Source organism: Podarcis erhardii (assembly GCF_964252035.2).
Source record: "Podarcis erhardii genome assembly, chromosome: 6".
NCBI lineage: Eukaryota > Metazoa > Chordata > Lepidosauria > Squamata > Lacertidae > Podarcis > Podarcis erhardii.
The window spans coordinates 20,844,881-20,866,831 of NC_138510.1; the positions used below are offsets into that span (position 1 = coordinate 20,844,881).

Below are 21,951 nucleotides of genomic sequence, written 5' to 3' on the forward strand. Positions count from 1 at the left end.
ATAGGCCTCTTGTTTAACCTACACAGCATACGCTGTTCAGAAAGTTCCTCCACTGCCAGGACATATTTGGTCCTAATCTGACAGCTTCTCTCTCCCTAAGAATGAAGCTGCTTCACAGGTATTTATATTCTTAATTTCTCATTTTTAATACTTAATGGTCTCTGCTTCTACTCTGTCATATCCTTTAAAAAGGGTGTCCCATTTGAGTGCTTCGTCCCAGGTATAGTTTCCATTTTGCCAGTCATCCCAATTCGGAAGAAAACAAGAACACAAAGCCCAATAAGCTTTACAGAAGCTTAGTTTGTACAAACAAGGGAGCCCAACCCATGAAAGCTCCGTGTCTTCCAGGATTCAATATTCTGAAAGTGGAATCACATGAGGCACACTTTAATTGCAGAGAACTGGTAATCTGTAGCCTCTGGATAAGCCTTGAGTGGAGCATTGCCGTTAACTCCTGCTTCCCCAAATTTCTCAAGGGGTTCTGGAAGTACAAAGCTAGGCTTATCTAGTGGCCAGAGGCTGTAGATGACCAGAACTGTGCAATCAAAATGCCATACATTTTTAATGGTCAGTGCTTATGGAATGCCACACTATTTAAGAATTATGCCACCACCCATGATGATAAACACACAATGGATGTGTACATTCCAAAGATTTTCTAAATCAGTTTGCAATTTTCGTTTTGAGGGATACTTGAAACCTTAGTTTGCCAGATTGAAGAGAACAAATGGCAAATGCACACATGTAGTCAATGAAGTAAATTACTTAACTACAGTTAAGCTACTAGCATAGACCACTCTATATTAGAAAGGAAGCTCTCTGGAACAATCCTTGTTAAACATGTCTTCGTGCATGATCAGAAAACACTGTACAGAACCAGAACGATGGAGCAGTGAATTTGATGATATAAAATATTCATAATGCCATTTTAGCCATTTGTTTTCATCTTATTTCTGTTTGTTCCATCAAACATTTCTCCTTATAATTTTCACTATTTCCAAAACAACTTCAGTAAACAAGCAGCATATGAACAACATGGGTATTAGGACCTGGCATTTTCTTTTAAGGCATTTGACACTCACATTATCATTGAAATATACCAAATAAATTTTCAGGCTTACCTGCAGCTACACTGGTAGATGTAACAGATGCAGAGGGTAAAGCAGAATTTTGAATAGGTCTACCTGCATTTTCAGAGGGCAAAGAACTAGTGGGAGAAGGAATACTCAAAGGCTGTGCAAGTGATTGGTTCTTGTTTAGTATTTGGCTGCTAGAAAGAGCAGCAGACGGATTCTGGATTTGAACTTGAGACATATTGACTTCCATCCAAAGCTAATTGCTGCAGGTAAACTTGGCTTTGAATGCAGGCTATTTCTGTGCAAGTGCTTGATTTTTTACCTTAAAAAGAAAAGAAAAAGGAGAGGATCAATTGCTTCCCAACCTTTCCACATAAAATATTCAATTGAGATGCCACCAACACCTTACAGTCATGGGGAAAAGAAAGTACACCCTCTTTGAATTCTGTGGTTTTACATATCAGGACATACCGGGTAATAACAATTATCTGTTCCTTAGCAGGTCTTGAAATTAGGCAAATACAACCTCTGATGAACAACACATATTACACTGTGTCATGTATTTAAGGCTAAATACTTATAAGACGATTCTACAAGTATCTTTGGCCTTCTGAGTACATACAGTCTACACAAGCCTTCCATTTGGATACAATCTGTGTTAGAAACTGGGATAGAAAAGCTGGGTTGTGGGACCAAAACAGAATGTTTAAGTGTCATTGGGGGGGGGGGCTCAGCAACAATAAATAAATAATTTTTTATTTATTATTTTGGTAAGCATGAACTAATATGCAATTCACATAAGAGAAACATGGTTAATATTACATTTTAACAGAAATTGTTAATACATATTTAATTTGGTGTTTACAGTAAAAATGTTTGTACCATACTTCAGCTCTCAAAACACTCCACTCTTTATTGTTAAACTCCTTAACATATTGTCTATCCTTGAAATATACTTCGAAGCTTCAAAGCACATACATTTCAGTAATCGAGTGTTAGCCAAACGCAAAAAATGGCACCCAGACTTTCTGAGGTGCTCGTAAATGGAGAAACTTTAGGTGCAAAATGCGCCTGGCACCTGCTAAGTTCGAACCCTGGATACAATGAACCTGTGCTGCCAAATGAATGCCAAACTGAGCATGCATGTGGTCAACTGCTCAGGAGTTAGTACTGGAAAAATGATAGTTCAGGCTTTCTGCAAATGGTAGGTTTAGCAGGCAACCTTTCTAGACCAGAAACAATGCTGGGCACAATCCAACACACTTCATTTGTGTTATCCAAGAATAATGAATTAAGGACTGCATGCGGAGCAGTAGTGCTTGGTGAACTGAGTACTTCTATTGTCACAGTGATGAAAGCAAACACAAGGCACTAATGTCAAGTTAGCATAGTCCAATTTCGGTCTCCCAATAAAAACTGTAGATGTTTAAAAATTTATCTTGAACCAGCAAAGGTCCTGGCTTTAAAAATGAGCAATCACTGGATGCTAATAGTAGCAATTTGTCTAAGCATTCTGTGGGCCTTCAGAACTGATGTCATGAATAGGCTTCCAAATTTAGAAAGGATGAGTCAAAGACAAAAGTGATCTGCAAACTGCCTCTTAAGGATTTTAGGAAAGACGCGTACTTCTGAAAAGGCAGACAAGGGTTTATGGGCCAGTGGAAGGAAATGGATTTTCAACACAATGAGTTGGCATCTAAGAGCTGAAATACACAATCCAAAGTCTCACTTGATGAACGTGATGCTGGACTGCAGGTAGGAAACTGAATGCTCTCCAGCGTGCAAACATTTTCTAATACCTGCACATACAAAATAGCAGGCTGGGCTCAACTTGCTAGCCTGAGATGTGCAGAAAGTATTCACGTGAAGCACCACAAACCAAAGTCTTCTAATATTCTGACAAGTTCACAAATTTCATTGCCAAATAAGCCAATACTATGCTTGTAAATGAAGTTATCAAAAGCAGACTTCCACCATGCTGCTAGGTGGGGTTTTTTTATCCAGAGAGCAAAAAGGTTTACAGCTTTGTTTTACTAAGTTGATGTTTAACATGGCACTCACTATTTTAAGGATTTTATTGATTTCCAACTCAGCATTAATGCTTCCTGTAAATTACAATAGCTTGGCTCAGCTTCAAAAGGCACAGCTCCCAAAACAGCCATTTTTAAAGCTATGAATGACCATCAGAAACAGGGTTGGGCATGCTTAAGGAAAGGGGCCATAGCTCACTAGTAGCCAGGAGTTTACAGCCCAGCAGCAGCTGGGCCATGTTGTACCTCACACTACCCTTAATGCACTAAATGCTCAGTGGTATAGCATAGGGTTTGCATGCAGAAAGTCCCAGGCATCTCCTGCTAAAAAGTTCAGGTAGCAAATGACGGGACATCTCTGACAGAGACAGGGAGAAGCCCTGCCAGTTCAAAAAGGGCCAAACTAGCACAATCATCAGCTCTACAAATTGCAGGTACAGGAACCTGATTCAAACCTGGAAAAGGTGCTTTGGCCTTTTGCCCTATGCTGTGGGTCCCAATATGGATTAGGCCCTGCTATTTGCATTGGAGGAAAGCTTCCACCCCCAGCTATGAATATAATAGACTTCTACCCCCAACTCTGTGGTGACACTTATTGGGAGAGCAGCAGGGAACAAAGGGTCAAAGCCACCGGCCTTCAACTTCAGGGTCTGGATCAGACCTTGCACCTGAAACTTCCTTTTAAAAAGCCATCTGCATAACTGGTAACTGTGTGAATGATGTGGTGCCTAGTTTTGCTTATGGCCTGACCTGGTATGTTCCTACATTTCCAAGAAAGGGACCCAAGAGGCTACAGGTTTCACAAAGAGCACACACACACACCAGCCAGGCCTTTGGCCAAGGAGTAGTGAGCATTTGGGGTGTGTGTGTGTTGTTTTGCTCTTGCCTAAAATTCTCTCCATATTAGATTCAATAATGAAAATTTCAAGTTGCCATTTTAAGACAGAGCATGTTCACAAACGTGTAGCAAGGACATCTTGCATTAGAGATTAAAAAGCTGAAGGCAGGCACATGTGTCACTGAGTAAACCTGTTTTTCCTAAACCGACTCTGCTAGCTGAACTGCTTAGTTGAAGGCCTTTTCTATAAAATGGCCGAGCATGCACATACCACTCTTACAGATTGCCCCTTTCAGAAAACCTTGGACACATCCCATTATCTTGACATGCAGTTGAGGCCTGCCCTCTAGATATCTGTTTAGAATGACTCACCACTACATTAAGAGCACTGAGTCACCTGGATATACACAAAAGACAAAAAACTGGCTCTCTGCTGAATGCAGGCATCAGCTTTAACATGCACAGCCCCCTAACTATCTGTTGAGAGCAACACACCTAGAGCATATACTCTTGAAAACACATGCCCCCATTTGCAGGAATACTGTCTCACTATTTGGACTGTTTCAATGAAGGAATAAAACATTAACAAAGATATGATTACAGATTTCAGTAGTTTGAATAGAATTTAAAATTCTCCTGTTTGTAAATATTATTCTTTTGCTTTATACCAGAATCAAGTATCGGAAATGTGCTGCAGAATGCAGTTAATACTCCAGACAAATGAACAGGCCTGTGTATATTCTAAGCCACCCTTCACAAGCAATTCCCGATATCTAGGGAAGACTAGTCCATGCCCTGGATGTTTCCTTTCAGGTTTAAAGTGTGTCATCCTTATATATGGCATATTGTTGAAGCAAGAGATTCAAAGATGCTGTTGATGGTAATGGAACAGGGAGAGAAGACACAGGTGTTGGGGGAAGCAGTAGCCAGGATATGGGAAAACTGAGAAGCAGTTTCTCTAACCACCCACAGCAGTGTTTTTTTGAGGGTGCAGGAGGGTGCTGCAGTAGGGAGAAGTGCATATGTCTGTTCAGCTCAAGTACTGATGGCTTTGGATACAACTGACATTAAAGCAGCATCTTAAGATAGGAAACTGCAACAGAACTCCCATATACTTGTGTCCACCCCAAAATATCAGCCAGTGATAAAGAGCTGCTGGACTTTCAGAATACCCAACTTCCTGTACCTTTAAGTGATCCAGGGACAGTGTAGCTTTAGCTTTAGTTCCAAGGGGATTTATATGTTGGAGATTGCCTATAAACAAAAGAAAAAGGGGAGAAAGTTAGAAAGATGCTTTTGAGTAGTACAGTATTATACTATTCCACAATGAACTACCGGTACTTATCAACATTACCAGGAGCAACATTTGGAGAAAAATTCTCATTAGATAAAATTGTTCAGCACATATACTTTGAAAGGTTCAGAAATGTTTACTTTTTCAGAAGTGTTAGCTATGAAGTCATTTCAGAGAGGGTCTTCAAGAGACAGCACCCATTACAGTTAAAAATTAGCCAGTAATTATTTGACACTCTCAAAAGGGAGGCACGCCTGGCACCAACTCTGTCATCATTTTGGCCTCAGGCAAAGGTGTTTTTGTCTTCCTGGGCATCATCAACTGGATGTTTTTAATCTGAATGTTTATATTTGTGCTTTTAAATATTGTATTACCTTCTTGCTGCAAATCGCTTCAGGGCTTTTTGTTGTTGGAAGCGATTCATAAATTGAATAAACCTAAATCTAAACAAAGCCAGCTCACTCCTCAAAAGGCTGTTTTGAAGCATTTCACTATTCCAAACATTTTTGAGGTGGTTAAATGACAATATTTGATGCCTCCCCTTTAGAGCCAGCAAGTTGTTGATCCTGAAGAAAGAGAACAGAGAGTCTTGTTTCCATTTTGCCAAAACAAGCCCTGTAAGTATGCTTGAACTGTGTTTAATTTTGGCAACAGTGCCTTCTTAACTGTATCTTGGTGCTACCTATTAACAGCCTCTTCTCAGCCCTGCACAAATCAGAATTATACACACACACATAAGCACACACATATAAAGCTCACACTGATAATACATGTCTTTCTGCTCTGACAACAGAAAGGCAGCCTGCTCTGAGATTTCATAGCTTGCTGTCCCCTCCAGTTAAGATTAAGTGGAACCAATAAATAATACTTCATTGTTTATAGAGTCCATTAAAATATGATGCCAGGAATGTGCAAGAAACCTACCTGTGTGGGTTTATAAGCAGTTAGTGTAGCAATGACCCCCTGATTTAAGTCTTCAACCACACCAACACACTTGGGCTGTGAATTCCAGGTGTGTCAACTCTCTACATTTTATAGGGAATGAAACCCAATTGAAGTGTGATGACAGCCATGCCCAATCATGCATAGTTAAGTGAAACCAGCTGTGCGAACTTAAATCAGGCCTGAGTGCATTTCAAAAAGTAGCTTTTACAGATACTTTGATCAGTGCTGCACTTTTTAAAAAAGTTACAGAACATTCATGAACCTTCCTATTTAAATAGTAATTTCTTCATGGCAAACGCCTTAGATTAATCCAAGTTAGTTACTGCAACACATCCTCATGTTAAACAACTGCCCTGTGCCCCAACATAATTGTGACATGCTTACTGTTTTGTACAAAGGAAGTGGTGGACTGCAGAAATCTGATGACCATGAAGAATAAAGTTAGAGCGGCTAGCGAAATGGAATGCATTTTGGTTAGAATGTCACCCTATCAGATTTCCTTTTTCCTCACTCCTAGTCAATGTTGTTGTGAGCATAAAAGATGGCTACACCAGTCCTGATATGTAACAGTGGAGATGTTAGACAAAATATGCATACAGCTTCCTCCTCTGCAAGATAAACGGATCAAATGATGCAATATGTGGAGATATGTAGCTAGCTAGGAGTTTTATGGAGCATCAGCAACAAGGCCAAGTTGTACCACAAACTAGAGAAAACTGACCTGACAATGCTTTAAAAGACAACACATTTATTTGTCACTGGAGATTAGGGATGCTAGTGACTACAATAAAGCTCAAGATAAAAAGATTCTAGAGACTCTTCCTGATCTCCATCCAGCTTGTTACACACACATCCTGCTGGGAAAGATTTGCTGCCCTATACATATAATTCATTATTCTTGTGTGTTGTAGAAGATGCCATACATACACTACATACATCCCTTACCTTTCCCGCCCTGACCTGGCCACAGTGATCCATGCGACGGTCACCTCCAGGCTTGACTACTGTAATTCACTCTACGCGGGGCTGCCCTTGAAGCTGTCCCAGAAACTCCAGCAGGTGCAGAATGCTGCAGCGAGGCTCCTCACAGGGTCTCTGCCATGGGAGCATATTCACCCAGTGCTTTTCAAGCTGCACTGGCTCCCGGTGGAGTACAGGGTCAGATTTAAGGTGCTGCTTTTGACCTTTAAAGCCCTTCACGACCTAGGACCCTCGTATCTACGGGACCGCCTCTCCCGGTATGCCCCACGGAGAGCCTCAAGGTCCATAAATAGCAACACCCTAGTGGTCCCGGGCCCTAAGGAAGTTAGATTAGCTTCAACCAGATCCAGGGCCTTCTCAACACTGGCTCCAACCTGGTGGAATGCTCTGCCTCATGAGACCAGGGCCCTGCAGGATCTGATTTCTTTCCGCAGGGCCTATAAGACAGAGTTGTTCCGCCTGGCCTTTGGCTTGGAGCCAATTTGATTCCCTCCCTCTCTTTCTTTTTTCTTTTTCTTTCTCCTCCTGTGATGAGGCTACATTTTAATATTTTAATGTTTCAATATTCTAATGTTGTATTTTAATTTTGTTTTTAAGTTGTAATCATTCAACTTGTTTTTATTATTGCTTGTTAGCCGCCCTGAGCCTGGCCTTGGCTGGGGAGGGCAGGGTATAAATAAAAATTATTATTATTATTATTACTTTTGTGGGACTACAGATGCTGGCATTGCTTGCTAGGGCTGATGGGAGTTGTAGCTCAGCAATATCTGGAGGGCCAAAGGCTCCCCACTCCTAATCTACAGCTTTGACTTATGCTTGTACCATGGGATCATTATTACCAAAAAGTTACATTCAGAGTCTCTTAAAAACCAAGGTAAGCAAGGCAAAATGTCAAGACTTCAATAGGCTATGTAGAAACATGATCTATCAAGTTAGCATAACAGCCCGTAAAGAGCTCACACGCAGGTTATACGATAGTGTGCTCGTGGTACACACGTCCAAATAGGTTGCAGCCTCTGAATACTGGGGTCTATTATAGTTATTAAAACCCCATGCTGGGGTGTAACACTTGCCAGCCACCAAGTGATTTGTCTACATTTCTTTCAAAGTTCTAAGAATAATTGGTGGGAATTTAAGTACCGGTACTTGTTTCCCGACTGCCTGAACGTTTAACCTTTACGTTCCTAGGGACAGAGGTGTCTTATGTCTGTCATTTACAGAAGTCACATGCAATAACATGTAGCAAATAAGTTTGAAATGGAAATAACAACAGCAGCTTTACATGTTAGATAATCTACTACAGAAGTTCTGTAACTACACTGCAAGCCAAAAAATAGTTTGCAATCTACCCAACTATTCACCAATTGCTTACAGATCAAGCTCTCTCTTGCTCCAGGCAAAACTAGCCAGACCTCTTCTTAAAAACATGGACATGCTTTGATGTTCCTAACAGTGCAGATTGTCAGTGTTACATATGACTGCAAGACAGAGGAAGAACCCACCTCTCCCCTCATGTTTTGCTAGTTTGCTTGCAAGAGCCATCTTAATGGCACTACAAGATTACATTACTACCACTATGATTTGTGCTATGCTCAGTAATATATTTGTGGTATGTGCTGTTTTTTTGCCAATGCACTGTGTGTGTGTGTGTGTGTGTGTGTGTGTGTGTGTGGAGAAAGAAAGAGAGAGTACATTTGGATTCAAGCATGCTCCCCAAGATTGGATTTTCAGGTCTTAACATGTACATTATGGGGTCCTGAATGTTTTTATCATCAACATTTTCAGGGGTTCACTTATTACCAACACAGATAACCTAGAGTTCAATCTTCTTGTGGTTCTAAAGAACACTGTTCCTCAAAACCCCAGGAACTTCAGATATACCAACTACATTTTCATTGTGCTGGACAGTACATGACTAGGGACTCATACTATGACATGCTAAAAGGGATAGAACAGGGAAGAATTGGGTACTCCATCCAGATGGAGGATTGGGAAAGATTGTGGCAAAAGGATTTAAAATTTACAGCCTGCTACACAATAAAAGAAAACATCATGAAAATGCTATAACAGGTGGTACATAACCCCCAGAAAACTGGCCAAAATATATAAATCAAAGTCAAGTGTATGCTGGAGGTGTAATCAAGGGGAAGGAATGATGTACCACATGTGGTGGGATTGTGACAAAATTAATTTTGGGGGGAATTTTGTCTATGATGAATTTTTTAAAAATGTTCAAAAAACATTTGAGAAGAAACCTGAAGCCTTTCTTCTGGGCATTAAGACAATTGATACTTCAAATGATTAAAAAGGGCGTTCCTATATGCTACAACAGCAGCAAGAATGTTAATCGCTAGAAATTGGAAGGGTGATAAGACACCAACAAAGGAAGAATAGCAAATCAAATTGTGTTAGTATTTGGAATTAGCAAAAATGACAGAGGCAATTAGGAACCAACCAAACAAAAATTTTAAAAAGGAGTGGGAATGTATTATAATAATAATAATAATAATAATAATAATAATAATAATAATAATAATATATTATTTATACCCTGCCCATCTGGCTGGGTTTCCCCAGCCACTCTGGGTGGCTCCCAACCGAATGTTAAAAACACAATACAGCATTAAACATTAAAAACTTCTCTAAACTGAGTTGCCATCAGATGGAAAAGATTATATGGAAAACACTGTTCTCAGATAAAATAACTGATACGTTTCGAATAAATTTTGCAAAGTAAAGAACAGATAAGAAATATTGCGTAAGAGAAGGGTAATAAGGAAAAACAACACAGTTGAAAAGAGAAGGAAGAAACAAGAAGCCGCACTGAGGTGGTGGGAAGTCACTTGTAAAGAAATATTGTTATTGTTTGGTTGATATATGTGCACAATATATGTTTAAGAGTGAATGGGATATGTATATGAATAATAATTTTAAAACTCAATAAAAAGCAATTAAAGAAGGAAAAGATTAGGGAAGAATTACCGGTAACTGGTAAGAAGAACTGCCTTATTGTTCAGTCTACAGTCTGCTCCCTGAAGTAAGACAGGCTGAGATGTTGTATACTGTACATTTCGTTGGATGCTATTTTTTATACGTTTCCCCAGAAAGACAGGCAATATCTAGATATGTGAAAGGCATACCAGTGGTGGTGGTGGGGGGGGGGTACCAGATCAGAAAAACTGGGAGGAGGGAACCTAGGTTTTTTCTGGGGTTTTTTGTCTGAAGCTATTTGTTGTACCTTTATTGTCCATCATTATGGTATTTAAAATATTAATTGGTTTAGAAATTTCCCAATAAAAATATGGGGGAACCAGGTAATTATTTACAGGAAAAGCTACTGGATGCATCAAGAAAAGCTTATGCCATAATAAATCTGCCCAACGTTAAGCCTCTCTCTACAAGACTCTGGTTTTGTTGCAACTGACTTATATAGGAAGTGAAATGAAGGGTACGCACCAGTGCTTTGGCTCAATTACCATTCATTCGAGCAAGATTTGTACCTATGAGTTCCCTGATGGAATGCATTCTGTAGTTGTGAAAAGTGAAAAACAACAAAATACACACACACACACTATTTCCTGGTCCCTTTAGCCTGTATGTTCCATGTCAAAAGGTACCCAAACACTTTGAAATGGAAAGAATTCAGTCTGCCAAACACAAAGATAGCAGGGTAAGCATGTTTTAAGAAAGACTGCCAATTCCAAAATTGATGGCTAATACCGATGGTACCTGCAGCAATCCTTTCGTTGTAGCTGCACAATTGTACAAATGGCCTCTTTGAGACTTTCAACAGCACACCATGCTATAAAAGGAAAAAAGCATTAATGCTTCTGAAACTGGTGAATTTGCCACCCTAACTCAATTCAGGCTGTCTGCAATAACACAATAAGTAAGGTCATGTATGGCAGATGCACAACAACTGGTAGGTTGTGACGCTCTATCGTGGGTCACACTAGCAGCACTATCAACTTTTATGATAATAAAATGGAGAAAAAGGAAAGGCAAACAGAAATATTTAGTTAAAAAAGACAACAGAAGGAGGCACCATGTTGCAGGCTAAACATGGGGAAGGAAGCAGCAGAGGTAGGTGAGCAAGCTTGGTCCACAGAAAGTCTCTAGCTCTGCTCTCAATTCCATTTCAGCCCCTCTTTCTTTCCTCTCATCCAACAGGTCTGCACAAAGGGCAGTATTCATACACTAGACTACTGTTTAACCTTTGGGCCCCAGATATTGTTCGCATATATTGTTCAACTACAAACCCATCATCCCCAGCAAACATGGTTAAAGGTCAAGGATGACAGGAACTGTAGTCCAACAGCATCTAGGGATCCAAGATCGAAGAACACTGCACAAGGTCATATCTCCACCATCATAATTTTGATGTTATGGATCATCCCATGGTATACTACTCAAGGAAGTGTCAAAGGAATATCCCCTATGGCCCCACTTCAGTTTGTTCCTGCAATCGCTTTCAGTTTACTTAAGAGTTTTGCTAAGCAGCAGAGCAACTGGTAGAGACAAATTCTTCACACTGCACTTCAGACACTTTTGCATATGCCCAAAACCAATCTTAGCCTAGGTTTTACAAACAAGTTCACACATTTGCATTTACTACTTGTTGACTGCAGCTTCACACAACATGTATAAATAAGCCATCACAGATAGATCTGTATTTACTCCTAAACAATGTTTTTCAACAGATTCAGTTCACACCCTTAGCAGTTGTTTGTCAGATGTTGTGTAATCAAGGGATATACAGGCCATGCATTAATCATCCCCCAGTAAGTCTTTGGAATATGACTTTACTAGTGTCACAAAAGGGTAAATTCACTTCCTTCTCCTTTCACAGTCCTATCATGCATTAAGTATCACTAAGTTCTATATGACATTTCCTAGTTAAGAGTTATTAAGATTGAAGCTTTAATCTGAGAGAGCATCTTACTAGTCAGGTATGAATGTCTGATAATATATACAGATAGGTAGCCGTGTTGGTCTGCCATGGTCAAAACAAAATAAAAAAATTCCTTCCAGTAGCACCTTAAAGACCAACTGAGTTAGTTCTAGGTATGAGCTTTCGTGTGCATGCACACTTCTTCAGATACCAAGTATCTGAAGAAGTGTGCATGCACACGAAAGCTCATACCTAGAACTAACTCAGTTGGTCTTTAAGGTGCTACTGGAAGGAATTTTTTTATTTTGTTTTGATAATATATAGCACAGAATACAGTATAGCAAAGCTGAATTTAATAAAAAATGTTCAACATTCTGGTGCAATGTTGAATATCTATTTGATCAAGTGTTTGGTTTGTAGGGTCACCATACAGCGCTATTTAGAACATGACTTAAAACAACCAGACTGATATTTTAAATATATCAAAAATTGCATTGGTCCCTTGACTACCAGTTACCGGTAACTTCTACAGGATTTAGCTTTACGATTCCATGAAACCCACAGTATTAAAATATTTTCAAGTTCAAGCATATAGTAAAGTGTGACAATGTGACTGTGACAAAGTATTGTTCGCTATAATTCCTACTCACCAGGACTGATTCAGAGAACTGGATTGGGAGATTATGCATCTGCCCCCTGTTTAGTATTATTAATATTTTTTTATTACCCACCCTTCACTCTAAGGTTCCAGGGCAGGTTAGAACATTAAAGCACAATATTAAAAACAGTTTAAAGTTGCAATAGTAAAAATAAGGTGGGTCCTAAAGATCCACACCTCCATTATACAGCATTTTGGAAGGTGCATAATGGAGGTGCCAGACATAACTCTGTGGGGAGGGAATTCCAGGATTTAGAAGCCACCACATGGAATGCCCTCTCCTGGCTGTCACCTGCAGGAACTTCCAAGAGTGCCCCTTCTGCTGGTCTCAGCATGCAAGAGGGTCTGTAGGGAAGGAGGTGGTCTTTCAAATATTTGGAGCCCAAATAAAGTTGAATAGGGCTTTAAACACTAATGAGAGACTTTGAATTGTGCTGGGAAATGAACTAGTAACCAGTGCAGCTGTTTTAAAAGAGGGGTTATAGGAGATCTAAATGGAGCCTCCAGCTGCTGCACTTTGGACCAACTGAAGTTTCTGAGTCGTCTTCAAGGGAAGCCCCATGTAAAGCATGTTGAAATAATCCATTCTGGAAGTTCTCAGAGCATGGAATACTGTGGTCAAATCTTCTCTGTCCTAAAGTGAATCTGCCAGAGCTGAGAAAAGGCAAAACCAGCTACTGAGGCCTCCTGAGCCTCCAGTGACAGTACTGAATCAAGGAACACCCCCAAATGATGAACCTGCTCCTTTCATGGGAGTACAGATGGAACTATATGAAACCACTAGAAGCACTCATCAAATTCGGGCACAGTGTTAGGCTGATATGCCAACTATGTTCTTTCCTGGACATGGTTAGCTACTGTGATTCACGTCGCTACTGTAATGTGCTCTATGTGGGGCTCCCTTTGGGTCTGGTTCAAAACCTGCAGCTGGTGAAGAATGCTGCGGCCAGGCTGCTGAGTGGAGCACCAAGATGTGCACATATTACACCTGAACTGAATGAACTGCACCGGTTACCAATAAGTACCAGAGCATGTTCAAGGTCCTGTTGATATATAAAACTCTGGAAGACTACCTGCCCCTGTTCTTAGATCATCTCAGGAAATTCAACTTGTGCATCCTACAGAATATCATATGGTGGTGACCCAAAAACGGGCATCCCTTCCTTCTGCTGTATGTGAAGCAGCAACCATCAGTTGCTGCAGAAGTCTTGTGAAGATGTATCTTTTCACCCTGGCTTCCCCTGACTTTGCTTCACATATTTGAATCTTCTGAATTTGCTTTATTTGCTTTTATAGGGTTTTTTTTTGTTTTTATGTATTAAAGATATATTGTTTTGTTTTTTAGACTGCACACTGAAGTAGTAAGTGGTATATAAATGCTTTGAAATAAAATGAAAAATTCATATCACCAAAGATGAAGCAACATATGCAAATACAAAACTATTTAAGTTTCAGAAGTGGTTCTGGTTCCAGGCTGAAGTGGAAAAGAGTACACATCAAAAGCTTGCTCATATTGCTAAAGTTAAACGACAGGAGACCAATTAAGTTTGCGGGCATATATAGTGGAAAAAGATTAAACCATTAGAGCCATTAAGCCATTCATTACTTCCATTAGGAGATGAAAGCATTATGTTTGTAAGCGAGAACACAAAAGACTTTCCCCCCAATTAAACTGAAACTTGACAGCAATATTCCAAGGCTATCTTGGAGAAAGCATGTCTTGGGAGAAGCCTGAAGCAACCAAAGTGTGATCCAGTAAACACTACAGGATTTAAATTACAGGCTCTACACTCCAGCATTATTTTCTTGACCAGAGAAATGAGAAAGCACATGCCCTGCAACTGACACAACCCAGGATAGAGAAGCATTACCACCTGTCTCGCACAGGTACAAGACGAGAACATCAGGGAACTTGGCAAGGCATGTACACATTAAGAACACAATGCACGTGACTGTCAAGAAACGTTGAGCAGGCTGCACAATCTCACCCGATCCAGAAAGGCAAGATGAAGAGCTGGGGCAGAGACATGTACTATTGTAGCCCACTGGGCAGAGATGTGTCACCAATTACCCCGTTCCCCTTTTTTTGCACAGGTAATTCGGGCTAGCCAGAACGCAACCTTCCCTTCCTACGCTCTCCCTGCCCGCCACGAACTTTGCTATGCGCGCGGCGAAGATCCCTGTTAACAGGAGCGCCGGCCAGGAGGAAAACGTAAGGCGACCCTTGCAGGATCAGGCCACAGGGTGGGGGTGGAAAGGCCTCCCAAGCCCGGCCTCCTGCTCTCTCACAGGTGCCTCTGGGAAGCCCACGAGCAGAGCAAGGAGGGAGAGCGAGCCGGCGGCGGGAAGAGCCCGGGACGGACAGGAGAGAAGGCGGGTCGGAGTCGAAAGAAGGGCGGAGTGGTGGGTCTTCAAGCCAGCTCCCCACGAACACCTTCCCCTAAAGAACAGGAGGCAGAGCCTGGCAGCCTCCAGCCCCCCACCTGCCAGCAGCCCACCCGCGCCCCCCAGCCCGGCCGCCGCCTGAGGGGCCCCAGCCTCGTCTCCCGCGCCCCGTCCACAGGCCCAAGCCCAAGCGCAGGCCCGGCCGAGGCCTCTCCCCTCCCGCATATCCCAGCGCCGCGGTAGGAGGGGCGGGCGGGGGGCGGCTGGGAGGGACGCCCGCCTTGCCTGCCTGCCTGCCCGCCCGGCTGCCCACCCGCCCGCTGCTTCTCCGCCCCTCACCTGGCGGTTGTTTTGGGCTGCGGCTCCCGGGCCGGCTCGTCTTGGCGGGCGGGCCGTGGGGCGGCTCAGTCCATGGGCAGCTGGCAGGCCGAAGAGGGGGGGGTCCGGGGAAAGGGGGGGGAAGGCGAGCGAGTCGCGGCGGCGGCAGACACAGGGCAAACACTAAAGAGAATGAGCGGGGCCAGCTCCGGCCGGGAAGGAAGTGACGGCACCACGCGACGGCGTGGGGGGGGGGGAGGAGGAGGAGCCAACCAGGCCTCTCGCAGCTATTTATAGCACCGCCCAGCGCGGAGCGCGCCGCCAATCCGGGCACGGGCCGGCTTCTCCGGCCGGCGGGACTACTCCTCCCGGCATGCCCCGCGGCTGTCACTTAAGCGGCCCGTCCGAGTCTGCAGCTCGCTCTCGTTTTCCCTCCCCCCTTTGCGAAGGAGGCGAGACTACATTTCCCAGCATGCTGCGCTCGCAGGGGAAGTGACATCTCTGCCGCCACGCGCTTTCCAACCAGAAACCCCGGGACTCCCGGCCGCAGCCGCGCCGGAGGATGCGGGGAGGGAGGTAGTGGGGCTTCGCGCAGCGGGGAATGCGGGGCGTGTGAGCTGGGAGGAAACAATTCCTGTCGGGTCCCCAAGGTTGGCCCTCGCGGGAGGTCCCAGGTGGACATGCTTGTTTTCCTTTCTCAGCTGAGAAGACCAGTGAAGAGCAACGAGGCTTTGCTTACGCAGAATTGCACCCTGTGTTCCGTTCCTCTTAAAGATAGCGGGTGCAACGAGCTGAATGAACTGTTTTCGGAGTCTCGAGTAGATTTAGGGCGGGGAAGGAAACAGAAGGGACGGTCCAGCATTGTATAATATTGGTATCTGTTATTTCGCGGTTAAGTTTTGGACGAATGAAGAACCTGGATGGCAGGATTCCTTAATAAACAACCATTATTTGAGACAGGAATTATTTCTCTGGAATCCCAGTTTTGCTCTAAGTAGCACCCACGTCCTCCTTTTATTGGATTCTAAGGCACCAACCAACAGGTCCGCAGATACGTATTGTGTTTCTTTGCATAAAGCAGGCGTGGGGACCCCATATCCCCCCCTCTCCAGACGTTGTTGACCCATAACTCCTTTCATCCCTGAGCTTTGGCTACGCTGGCTGGGGCTGATGGGAGTTGGAGTCCAAGAATACCTAGAGGGGCGCCGCTTTACCATCTTAGGCTTAAAGGTTGCTTCATTCCGCGTACTCTTTCTGAATCATAAAAGTGAATACATTGCAGCGCCATAAAATCCTCTCCTTTTTGAAACTGTGGCCTGAATCATCAGATTTGACCTCCAGATCAGTAAGAGATCACTTTCGCTCTGGGAACGCAAGATTCCGGGCGGGGGGGCAGATACTAGTTTCAACAGTTTTCTAATTAAGCTAGATCAAAAGCTCTCGCACCACTCCTTCAAGCAATATAGGGTTTGCAATTGCAGCCTTATCTATGGAACGGACTGGAAGATTACAACATGTGTTTTCTGACTCCTAGGGGTTTGTAGTGCCTCCTTTCCGTCAAGCTCCGACTAAAACTTGAGAAAGTAACTGTGGGTGCTGGGTATCGTAGTCTTTTACGAAGTAGTACTGGAAGCCGCTGAGCCAAGCATGCTGCTCTATTTAAAGCAAGTCCGCCCCCCAAGGAGCTTCCGCAAAGTGCTTATGTGGCAAACGAGTGGGCGAGAGCTTACAGGCTGCGCGCTGCCGCATGTCCTAATTGTGGGAATGTTCTGGGGTGCAGGAGAGGATATATTGACTAATTATATCCTTATCCAACTTGTACTAACAAGTTCCCAAAATATCAGCAGAGTTTATAGACATTCCCCTTTAAGTTCGCAACGGTAACGCTTGCACAGGTTCGCTAGAACCTCTATAATAATTACTCTGGTAATTTCCCCTTTTGTTCCCTCTTAAAATACAAGACACGACACAGTCTTTATAAAAGTATAAAAGAGTTTACTCACGTTCTGTTCACAATATGATCCCAGAAGGTAGGCAGGCTTAAAAAGGTTACATGCACTTAGAAACATGCACTTATAGGAAGATAGTACTGTCCTCTCTTGGCTGAGAGCCAAGAGGGCATGTTGCTCCTTCAGAAGATGAAGATGGCAGAGAGGCAAGAGGCAAGAGGCAAGAGAGAGAGTGGCTGCCTGCCCTGTGCTTTTATCATTACCTGCACAGGTGAGGCCACACCCACCTCTGGTCACATGCGGAGGAAGTCCGTCCCCAGGAAGTTTACCTGCTTGCTGGACAGACATCCCTCCCCATGTTCTAACATGTACACTCTAGGAATGTTGTCATTGACTGCTCCTGTGTTTACATCCCACATACCCCTTCTCAGGCAATACAACATTATACAAAACATAAACAACTTTATTCAACCACCCAGAGTCCCAGCTTGACACGTAGATTCTGGAAACTCTCTCTTGGTAGGGGTTTCGTCAGGATGTCAGCAGTCATCTCTTGGGTGCTGCAGTAGGATAGTTCCACAAGTCCATCCTGGATCATCTGGCGTATGTAGTGGTATTTAACCCCAATGTGTTTTGTTCTGGCCAGGAACTTCTCACTCTGCGTCAGCTTCAGGCAACTTTGATTGTCCTCTAGCAAGCTGACAGGCCCTTTTCTCACCAACCCAAAGTCCTTTATGAGTTGATCAAGCCAGGCGATCTCTCTGCAGGCTTCTGTTGCTGCAACGTATTCTGATTCTGTGGAAGATAATGCTACACAGCTCTGTTTATAACTGCCCCATGAAACAGGTCCATCACCAAACATGAAAACATGACCACTTGTTGATTTATAATCAGCATTATCCCCAGCCCAATCCGCATCAGTATACCCAACCAACTTAGGGTCTCTGACGGCTGGTAACCTTAATTTACAATTCATGGTACCCTTCAAATATCGCACCACCCTCTTTACACCTGCCCAATCATGCTCAGTGGGAGAATTCACTTTTCTGCTAAGAATCCCCACAGCATTTGCTAAGTCAGGTCTACATGTGGTAACTAAATACAAAAGTTTACCAATCGCCGACCTGTAGTCATTGGTGTCTGGCAACTGCTTCGAATCCTGCTGATTCTTCAGGAAGTCAGTAGCCATCGGTGTAGCAACTGGATGTGCGTCTTGCATCTGCATGTGCTCAATCAGCTCGTGGATCTTCTGTCTTTGGCTGAGAAGAAATGAGCCGTCCTCTTCTCTTTCCACCTGGATCCCGAGGTAGTACTGGACATCTCCTAGCTCCTTGACCTCCACCTCTTTGCTAAGGTGTTTTACTATCTGTGTATAGTCTTTCTCACTTGCTGTGGCAATAATCAGGTCATCAACAAATGCTAAGATATATGAGAATTGTCCATTATTTGACTTACTGTACAAGCACTTGTCAGCGTCGCCTTGCTTGTACCCAAGTTGCGTCAGCATTTTATGCAACTTCTGGTTCCAGGCTCTAGCAGCCTGTTTAAGTCCATAAAGTCCTTTCTGCAGTTTGCACACTAAATGTGCCTCATGTGGTTTCACAAAACCTTTGGGCTGTTTCATATAGATTTCTTCAGAAATCTGCCCGTGTAGAAAAGCGGTAGCAATGTCTATGTGTTTCACTCTCATTTTCTTGGAGGCTGCAATGCTTAAAAGCATTCTTACGCTGCTGTACCTCACAGTTGGTGCAAAAACTTCATCGTAATCTTCACCAAAACGCTGTGAAAATCCCTGTGCTACAAGTCTAGCTTTGTAGCGCTGCACTTCTCCTTCTGACCCCTTCTTAACCTTGAAAACCCATTTACTGCCAATGGCCTTCTTACCGGGAGGCAGCTCAGTGAGTGTCCAGGTCTTGTTCTGATGCAGTGCATCCATCTCCTCCTGCGCGGCCTTCCTCCAGAGACTGGCTTCTGCAGCTGGCATCTCCTGTATCTCTTCCCAAGTGGAAGGTTCTTGTGGAAACGCCGACCCTGCAAAGTAGGACAACCGTAATGGTGGGACACCTTTGTTGGTTCTGGACGAGCGCCTGACCTCTGGTTCTGCGACCGCATCAGCTTCCTCATCCTCCTCCAACGCAGGCATGTCCCCATCTGAGTCCTCATCTTCGTCTCTGGTGCCGCCAGGGTTCTGGTCCTCTGCGTCTTCTGGTGCGTCGCCTGTAGGGGGCGCTGTAACACTCGAAGGCAGATTAGTACTTTGTGGGGTCTCAAAAGGGAAATATACAAACTCTTGAGTCCTTTCTGACTCATTTGAAGAATCCACAACAGTGTTCTTAGTGTCTACCTTTCCATATTCATCAACATAAACCGCATGGTATGCATTTGTCTTACCAGTTTGTAAGTCCATAATTCTATATCCTTTGCCTCCAGAGGCGTATCCCACCAGGATACCTGCTTTTGCCCTGGAGTCAAGCTTGTGTCTGTGTTCCTTGGGCACGTGGAAGTAACACGGACTTCCAAACACACGTATGTGCGACAGATTGGGAGCTTTCCCATGCCAAAGTTCAAATGGTGTGCGCTCTGCACCTTTAGTTGGCAGTCTATTCTGCAAATAGACCGACGTGTACACTCCTTCGGCCCACAGCTTCTGTGGCAAACATGCATCCTTTAGCATGCACCTTGTCATGTCCATAATGGACCTAAACTTTCTCTCAGCTACGGCATTCTGCTGTGGTGTGTAAGGAATTGTGGTTACATGTGCAATTCCTTCCTTGGCCAGGAGAGCCTGCATTTCATTTGAGCAGTACTCACCTCCATTGTCGCTCATTAGCACAGCTGGAGCTCTTTGGAATTTATTCTTGACCATGGCAATGTATTCCTGGAGCTTGTCCACTGTCTCACTCTTCTCTTTGAGGAAATACACAACACAAAATCTTGAAAAGTCATCCAGAAATATTAAAATGTATCTATTCTTTCCCAGTGAGGGAACATTCATGGGTCCACATATGTCAGTGTGCACTATGTCAAGCACTTTGTTGCTTCTTTGTTCTGCACAACGTGGAAATGAAGGTTTTACAGCCTTCTCAGTAATACAGCTTATGCACTTTGCTGGAGCTTTGTTGCTCTGCTTTACCTGCAAACCTCTTACAAGATCTCTTTTCTGTAGATCCAGAATGACGTTGGTGTCTCTATGTCCAAGCCTTCTGTGCCACAGGTCCAGATCTGCTTCATCCTTCTGGCTGGAATGTGCCACTTTTGCAGACTGATTCTCTGAAAGATCAAGCTCATATACACCATTGATTAGCTCTGCTTGAGCAAACACTTTGCCATTTCTAGTCACCTTGCATTCTCCATTTCCAAATGTGATCTGGAAACCTTTCTTGTCCAATGTGGACACGCTGATTAAATTGCAGCTCAGCTCTGGTACATACAAAACTCTAGAGATTGTGTTCTCAATGCATTCATTGTTTATATTGCATTTCAGACTCATGGAACCTGCACCTTTTGCTTTAACAATGTTCCCATCTGCAATTTCAATTTCAGATCCTTCTTCATCATTTATCTCATTAAAATAGTCCTTTTTATATGAAAAATGTGAGCTGGCACCTGAATCAATTATCCATTTATTACGTCTATTTTCACGATTCTGGACAGCTAAATTCCTTTCTTGCAGTAGCCATGTGCATTCGCATTTCCCCTTCTTTTCTCCTTTTGGCTGAAAGGGGTGGGGTTTCTTGGCTTTAGGAGCCTTGCAATTCTTTGCAATGTGTCCTTCTTTGTTACAATTGAAACAAATCACTTTCTTAGGCATCTCTTTGGACTTTGTACATTGCCTAGATGCATAACTGCTGTCCTTGCTTCTAGCATTTCTCACTGGAGATTCAGCTCTATCTCTGCATTCTTCTTTTAAATAACCAATCAAGTCTTTAAAAGTCAGACCTTGTCTATGATCCATCAAACTTACAAATGCGCTAAAGCGTGGTCCAAGTGATGATAACAAAAATGCTATCTTTGTATCTTCATCAAAAGCTTTGGGAGTCAAATCAATTCTTTGAATAATCTCAGTGAACTTGTTGATGTGCTCTGTGAATTCCTTTTTTGAATTCATCCTCACTCTGGTTAATTTACAAACCAAGTTTCTGAAGCAGTTTATGCTAGATTCTCCATACACGCGCTCAATATCTCTTAAGATTTGAGATGCATCATCTGTACTATTTATTAATGATAGCTGCTCATCACGAAGTCCACTCAAAATTATGTGTCTAGCTTCGCTGTTCATGCGTCTCCAAGCACTTATCTTGGCTAAATCCTCCTCAGACGATCCCGTAGGTTGAGGGTTTAAAGCTTCCAAAATGTGCTTATAATCTAAACATGCTATCAAGCGCTGCTTCCAGTGTATGAAATTGTGTTCATTCAGCACAGGCATTCCTAGCTTTGCATCACTATCAAAAGCTGCTCTAGCCATCTTAAAATCCAAAAATTTGAAAATTCTTCAAAATTTCAAAATTTCTCAAAATTTTAAAATCAAAATCTCAAAAATCTAAAAATACAAAACAATTCTTCACTGCCTTGGGTCACTGTGAACT

The 21,951-nt window shown here is 43.0% G+C and overlaps 1 protein-coding gene across 4 annotated transcripts in view; it reads right to left on the reverse strand.

Annotated features, from left to right (window-relative positions):
- Positions 1-15,614, reverse strand: part of STAU1 (staufen double-stranded RNA binding protein 1) — a 40,134-nt gene extending 24,520 nt beyond the window's left edge. For 2 of the 4 annotated variants that reach the window (XM_081867694.1, XM_081867691.1), the window contains exons 1-3: positions 15,438-15,613; positions 5,131-5,198; positions 1,122-1,398 (exon numbers count right to left, since the gene is read on the reverse strand). In XM_081867694.1, coding sequence (XP_081723820.1) covers positions 1,122-1,326 — 205 coding nt within the window. In that variant the 5' untranslated portion in view covers positions 1,327-1,398; positions 5,131-5,198; positions 15,438-15,613. Of the gene's footprint in view, positions 1-1,121; positions 1,399-5,130; positions 5,199-5,612; positions 5,805-15,437 lie in introns of all 4 variants that reach the window. The other 2 variants (XM_081867692.1, XM_081867693.1) reach the window with 2 other exon arrangements.
- Between the last annotated feature and the right edge of the window lie 6,337 nt (positions 15,615-21,951).